This window comes from Miscanthus floridulus, chromosome 1 (genome assembly GCF_019320115.1).
Source record: "Miscanthus floridulus cultivar M001 chromosome 1, ASM1932011v1, whole genome shotgun sequence".
Lineage (NCBI taxonomy): Eukaryota > Viridiplantae > Streptophyta > Magnoliopsida > Poales > Poaceae > Miscanthus > Miscanthus floridulus.
The window spans coordinates 37,299,588-37,307,078 of record NC_089580.1 but is presented as its reverse complement, the minus strand read 5'-3'; the positions used below and the strand labels follow the sequence as shown (position 1 = coordinate 37,307,078).

At 44.5% G+C, this 7,491-nt stretch overlaps 1 protein-coding gene across 1 annotated transcript; it reads right to left on the bottom strand.

The window, feature by feature from the left end:
* Positions 1 to 1,455: 1,455 nt before the first annotated feature.
* Positions 1,456 to 4,428, bottom strand: LOC136479334 (uncharacterized). The gene is made up of 11 exons (XM_066477231.1): positions 3,732 to 4,428; positions 3,468 to 3,623; positions 2,975 to 3,073; positions 2,863 to 2,898; positions 2,662 to 2,757; positions 2,495 to 2,575; positions 2,280 to 2,372; positions 2,143 to 2,175; positions 2,014 to 2,064; positions 1,810 to 1,900; positions 1,456 to 1,705 (listed from the first exon to the last, which is right to left on the bottom strand). The coding sequence occupies exons 1-11, from the start codon at positions 4,083 to 4,085 to the stop codon at positions 1,695 to 1,697; spliced, it is 1,101 nt and encodes a 366-aa protein (XP_066333328.1). The 5' UTR covers positions 4,086 to 4,428; the 3' UTR covers positions 1,456 to 1,694.
* Positions 4,429 to 7,491: the final 3,063 nt, after the last annotated feature.

Below are 7,491 nucleotides of genomic sequence, written 5' to 3'. Positions count from 1 at the left end.
AATCTGAATCGCTTGTAAGAACTCTATTTGCTGAGGGTAAGTCCTCTAATAAGGCTATCCTGTAAGCACATACATTGACTATTAAAAACACAGTTGTAAACCTGGTGCCCACACATTTTTGTGGTATGATATGATCATGTAAGAGAACAACTAAGTACACTCAACGCATTAGCATAATTAAGAAACTACGGATTGACATTGCACATCGGGCTCTCAGTTTCAATATACTAACAGGCTATCAGAAGAGTAAACAGGAGCCATAAAGCTAACATGTGAATTCTGTATACAAACTTAAATGAATAAGCTCTAATTTTTAGTGTAAGCTAATTACTTGACATTGCACAGAATCGTTGTTTGATGAACCTAGTAAGGAGGTCCAAAGATTTGCACATACCACCATTTCTTCTTATTAAGGCCCTGTTTAGTTCCAAAAACTTTTCGCGAAAAACTACAGTAACGAATCTTACGGCACATGCATGTAGTATTAAATATAGATGAAATAAAAAACTAATTGCACAGTTTGCGTGTAAATTGCGAGACAGACGTTTTGAACCTAACTAGTCCGTGATTTGACACTAAAGTGCTACAGTAACAATATGCTAATGACGGATTAATTAGGCTTAATAAATTCGTCTCGTAGTTTCCAGACGAGTTATGTACTTAGTTTTTTAATTAGTATCCAAAAATCCTTCCGACATCCTATAAAACATCCGATATGACACCGACTTTTCGGGAGAGAACTAACGGGGCCTAAGACCGCAAGGGTCGGCAGCCGCTCAGCCCATCCACGACAGTAAAATTAATTTACTCCGTCAGATCTTCTTTCTATGGTCTGAGTTAACCCCACTTTTTGTCACCGTACATGGCCCGTGTGTCATCATTTAGGCCCTATTCAGTTTCAAAAAAAATTCACGAAAAACTACGGTAACAAATCTTGCGGTATATGCATAGAGTATTAAATATAAACGAAATAAAAAACTAATTACACAGTTTAGATGTAAATTGCGAGACGAACGTTCTTGTCCATCAGCAGCTCGCTGCTCTGTTGCGTTGTTCCCTGCAGCAATGCCGATTTTACTGAAGGAAACAGCATCATGATCGATTCTATTTCTTTTTCTGCATCTTCAGGCCACAAGTACGTACAGCTAGCTACCCGCCATGATTTCTTCCAACGCGGAATAAAAAGTACAGTGAGCTCCACGAATAGTTCACCTAATCTGCACGACCTATGGACAAATGCAACAGCACTACGGCATGTGAAATCGGCCAATATTGCGTACTCCAGCTCTTTTTTTTCTTTTTTATTTGTAGCAAAGTGAGCGAGGAAGCCCGTCAAAAGAAAAAAATACTAGGAACCGAGGATAAGGTCTAAACTAGAGACGCAATAACACGCAAGGGGCTAAAATTCAGAAAAGCAAACTAAATTTTAAAAAGTAGTAGTCGCACAACGGGTGATAGCACAGAAAAAAACAGATTAACATAAAAATAGCAGTCGCACAACGGATGAAGATTAACACAAACACTTGGAACATGCATTTCCAGTATATCCAAGGAAGCTACTCAACTTAAACCATCAAATAAACACTGGATCCCTTTTAGGGTTTAGCACAGATCAACATCAAAGGCCCACCCTTCCTTTGCTATCATCTCCTGACCTCCCTGATTTTTGCAGTGGCGGCCTCCATACTGTTCCGTCAGGTAGAGCCTAAAAGTAGAGTTATACAGGCTATGTTAGAATCCCCCGGGTAGTCTGGTCTTGTTGAATAATAAGCATGTAATCTGACATGATTCTTAACAAAATTTACATACTTGTGTGGGGGCTGGAGCGTATCAAACCCATTTTGTCTGCAATATCCAACTTGTTTTTGGCATATTCATAATAGGTCTTGAGCCTTAGAACCTGCAAATGAATTTAGCTTCCAGATAAGCGAAGTCAAGCAAATATTTGGAACACATTAAAAACCAGAATAAAGGTACATCTAAAATCTCAAAAGAAAAAAAGAATCAACTAACAAGTTTTCTGACAGCCTCGAAGATCAACCAATAAGCTTCACCTTCTTCAAGCTACATACAGACAAGAATTGCTTTAGTGCAAAGAAAAATTCCAGTTGGACACTGATCTCCAAGAAAAAAATAGCTTACATTTTTATCTATGCCATCCACACATGTTTTATACTGGAGAGAAAAATATGAAAGAATTAGGCACTGGGGATAGGACAGAGAATAAATTTCAATATATAAGCGAATGACGCCTGTGAACAAGGGCGACTTAGACTTACATTATCACTTTCTAGCTCAGCATTCACTTCAGGCCACTGGAAGGGCCACATGGCTTTGTCGTTCACTTCATCCAAAGCATCTTTGAAATTCATCTAAACAATGTTCAAGGGGAAAAAATGACCCTGTGATTAATAAACATATAAAGCCAGAACAAATTGAAAAAAAAAAGCACTGTAAATTTCTTAGTTCTGCATATTCAGACAAAAATCCAAACCTTCTGCTTAGCAACCCGTTTCCAGATCTCAAAATAGAGACGAGCATAAAAATGATCACTCCTAACACTATCCAAAAATTCCTGAAAAGAAAAGCGATATGTAATTGTCGAATACTATCACTTGCAATATCCAACACATTAATATGTTGAGGAGCTAGGATCGTTACCAATAAGAAAGGACCAAGTAACCTCGAATAAATTTGGGGGTAATCTGCTTTAATCTTCGCTGCGTGATAGTAGGTCACACAGTCCATTTTCCTCCGCTAAACAAAAAATAAATGAAACCACTTTAGGGTGTGAAGACTGAGATAGCATCGAACACATTCAACAAGCCTATTAACCACAAGAGAATTTTAGGGGCTGTGTACCTCTTGCGGTGTGAGTTTGTGGTAATGTTGAAGCCACTGCATGTGACAAAAAGGTTATCAAAACAAAATTGACATATGACCAGAAGTGCATAATCAATAACATCGCTTATACCTTGGTTTTATCTAATAGCTTTTCCCACAAGCGGACAAATTGTTGATCACTCTCAAGTGTACTAAAGGCATTGTAATAATAAGACCAGTCTTGGTAACCCTGCACGAAGAAAAAAAAATAACAATTACACATTTTGTTTCGTCACTACTGATAGCACAGGTGGTGGGCACCAAAGACATGGGGAAAAGAAGTAAATCCGGTGCCAACTTATAACTGCTGGGTGTAATTTATTTATGGATGTCCCACTCCCACTGCATTAGCTCTGTCAATTCTGCATTGACAGGGAGACAACTTACGACAACAGCCCTTGCAAAGAGCCACATAGACAAGGCACCACTCCATTTCAAAGCCTTGAGCGAATATAGATGATCCAGAGCAACACAGACTGTTTAATGTGGCTCAAAACAGAATGCATCTCGGACTAAAAATGCGATGACGTGGGCTTAGCAGCAAGAATGGATCTGAGAAATAGTAGTGCCTAAGTGTTACATACATGATCATTAAGGAGAATGAGACGCTGGTAGTCCTGGAATCCAGCAATCTTGGAGCGTTCGACGTCGAAGGTCCACTTGGGATCACGCTCGTAAGGTCGGAAAGGCCCATCTTGTTCGAGTATGGACAACAACTGTGCATCGTTCAGCCCAGCACCCTTTGATATATCGGCAAAAGCAAAAGCAAGGCAAGGCATAAGGGGTATATTAAACAGATGCAAGTGCGGAAAGCAGAATTGTACACATCCGATGTACTATATGGTTACCTTGTGAGCTCTGATGTGAGCTATGGCGAGGCGTTTTTGGACTTGTTCAGTCTGTTGGTCATCGTTTAAAACCCAAAAGTCATCATCTAAGTCAGGAAGGCCGAAGTAATTAAAAAAGGAATCGACTTCCACATTGACATCAGCATCGGTCCAATCATAGCCTTCGACCTGCTTCCAATCAAAGCCTTCAACTCGCCCCGCTCCTTGTTCTGGTCCGGGTTCAGTGCTGATCATAGGAGCAGTCATGTCGACACCCTCAGAAGTAGGTGCGCTTTGGACCTTTGCCTTCTTCTTACCCGTCCATGCGCTTGTTTTCTCACCCACCATGGCATCTCCTGTTTTCTCCCCCACCATGGCATCTCCCCCGATGGTCAGAGGACGAACGCGGAGTCGAACGCTCTGTCGCCTCTCTCCATCAGCCTCCCCACCAGCAGCTCCGGATCCGGATTCACGCAAGCCGCTAGCTCAGCGCGCAGGACCCCGTGCCGACATCAGATCCTAATCCAAGTAGAATCAGGAAACCCTAACCTCGGGACTTCTCCGCGATTCGAGTAAAAGCGTGGACGGGTAAGGGATTGGCTTGGAGGAGAGCGTGGGGAGAGTCAGCGGGCCGGGAGGCGGCGTCTGGTTTGGCCGGCAAGGATGTCGGGATTGATTTTGGGGATCCGCCGGGCAGGATGAGAAAACAAAAGAGGCCGCCGCCGCCGCAATGTGACTCGCAAACTCCGACTTCCCCCTTATATGTATGGACTGATGAGGCGGTGGTGGTGATGAGGCGGTGCGCTCACCCAACGGGCCACTCACATAGCCCGCGTTCCTCTCAACTGGCTGGGATCGTGGGCCGCTCTTCTTTTCTATTTTGTTGGCCCATCTCTTGTTGTTTCTTTTTTTTTTCTTAACAAAGCTGCGTGTCATCGTTCAATTGGCTTGGAAAGAAATATCTCCCCACGTCCCTCAATAAAAAAAAGAAATATCTCCCCACGCAAAATTAATATGCACCGTCGGATCCACATTTCACGGTCCGGGTTAACTGTAGCAGAACCGCCCGAAATAGCGTACTTACAGAGGCGCTCGTCTTCCACCAGACACTAAGCACCCCGAAAGCGAGCTACAGCGAGCGGTGTCCGTCGGGCACACTCCAAGGGAGAACCCGAAAGATCCACATTTTTCCCAAGGATCCAATAATGAAAACGAATTACAATACTTGTCCATTTCATACATCAGAGTTTCTTAAAAAGTACATTATTACAATACCAAATACCAGAGTGCGGAATAATAAACAGCGGAATTTAAATAAACATCTAGCGATAGGAGCGAGGATTCCATCTGAGCCCACCAGAAGAATCCTCCAAACAAGGTACTTCTCATGCATCACCTGCAACAGGGGTAAATAAACCCTGAGTACACAATGTACTCGCAAGACTTATCCGACTAGTGAGAATAATTTCTCGACTCCAAGGAATATGATAAGCTTTATGGTTTGTTGGTTTTTTTTTTGCAAAATAGCACTAACAGTGAGTCCTTATTCATATCTTATTATAAGTCGTCTTAAGTTATCATCTACCCAGTCTATATAAGCACCTGTTCTACTTTCAAGCAAGAGTTGAGCAATCAGTTCCATTCTTCTTCTTTCCACTTTCAGTTCTTACTACGGTGCTAAACCGCACACAAGCCGAACCGGATTTCACGGTAATTCACGAATCAATGTGCCCAGCTGGGTGCCCCAAAAACACACGTCCCGCTTGTACCCCAGACACAAGCAGGACTAACCCACCACTCTCCTATCCCGGGTGTCCAGGTTCCCGTCCAAATTTAGACTCCAAGCCCCCACTCCTGAGTCCCGGACTCAGTGCGGTGTAAGGACCTCCACCACCCCGCCTCCCATCAGTTGGTCTGGAAAGAGCCGGATCCGCGACAAGAGAGCAATAAGCCTTCCCTGCGCCCATACCCAAGTATGCGCTCGAAACAATAATATGTGACTTGCCTAGAGCCATATGCAACGATCGGTCCTTAATCGACACAGACAGGGAAGAAGTGTAACCGAGCTATGCCCTGTTGGCCGCAGAACACAACCCCATACACCCACCAATACCCAAATCATATCCCTGCCCGGTCACTATTTTTCTTTCCACCATTTTGCCATGAGTGATCATTTTATCACCTATTTACGAGTAACGGCAGGTTACTCACGCTACCGATATCCTGAGCATAGCAGCTACTCGGCCTGTACTAGTTGGACTCATAGGTAGATATATTTATGCATGTAGTATCTATAAAATGCCTGTAACATAAATGCACATTATAGATATATATTCAGTGATCATTTAAAATAGTGGTTATGCACCGAGGCTTACCTTGGGCAGGCGCGGGGGTCAGCAGGGTCAGCACCAACAGGCTCCTGGGCTTCCTCCTGTACGAAGATCTCCTCCTCGTACTCCTCGATCACCACGTCGTACTCCGACTCGCCGACAGGCACGAAGTCTACCAGCTCGTGATCTACATGCATGAAATGATGATGCAATGCTTAGGAATATAACAACAGCAGCTCTTAAAATAAAAGTACATTGATTTAGCTACTAAGCTATGGCTATCGACCATGGTACCAGGCTACCTATTGTTACCGATAACCATTTTGAAGTATCATTATTGTCATAGCAACTACAGCTATTCTTACTTCTAATGCTAATTTATGCTATATACGATAAGGCAAAGGTAATAGCTACTCTATCTAGCAACTCGTTCTTACCACCAGCAGCTCCGGATCCGGATTCACGCAAGCCGCTAGCTCAGCGCGCAGGACCCCGTGCCGACATCAGATCCTAATCCAAGTAGAATCAGGAAACACTAACCTCGGGACTTCTCCGCGATTCGAGTAAAAGCGTGGACGGGTAAGGGATTGGCTTGGAGGAGAGCGTGGGGAGAGTCAGCGGGCCGGGAGGCGGCATCTGGTTTGGCCGGCGAGGATGTCGGGATTGATTTTGGGGATCCGCCGGGCAGGATGAGAAAACAAAAGAGGCCGCCGCCGCCGCCGCCGCAATGTGACTCGCAAACTCCGACTTCCCCCTTATATGTATGGACTGATGAGGCGGTGGTGGTGATGAGGCGGTGCGCTCACCCAACGGGCCACTCACATAGCCCGCGTTCCTCTCAACTGGCTGGGATCGTGGGCCGCTCTTCTTTTCTATTTTGTTGGCCCATCTCTTGTTGTTTCTTATTTTTTTTCTTAACAAACCTGCGTGTCATCGTTCAATTGGCTTGGAAAGAAATATCTCCCCACGTCCCTCAATAAAAAAAAAGAAATATCTCCCCATGCAAAATTAATATGCACCGTATGATCTACATTTTACGGTCTAGGTTAACCCACCGTTTATTTCTGTAGATGTTCCACTTGTCATCATCCAATTGGCTCGGGAAGAAATCTCTCTCCTGCACGATGGACCCCCCTTGCCGATGCCACGCCATACACACCTCTGCCACTAAGGACACCCTTCACGCTCCCATCATCGTCGACGCCCCTTTGCCTCTCCCCTCGCCATTAAGCTTGATGTCGGTGGTCCCGCCATCAAGCTCGTCGTTGTAGACGCCCTCCATGCTCCCACATCTCTTCCTAGCCCATGACTTGAACATCATACTAGTGCTTCACCGCATCTCGCTAGAGTACGACCCGCTCTTCACCTTTCGCTTGCTCTCCATGGCTTTCGGCGTTGTGTTCACCAGCGGCCACCTACACTTGGTGTAAGGTAGGAGTGGAAATGGTAGG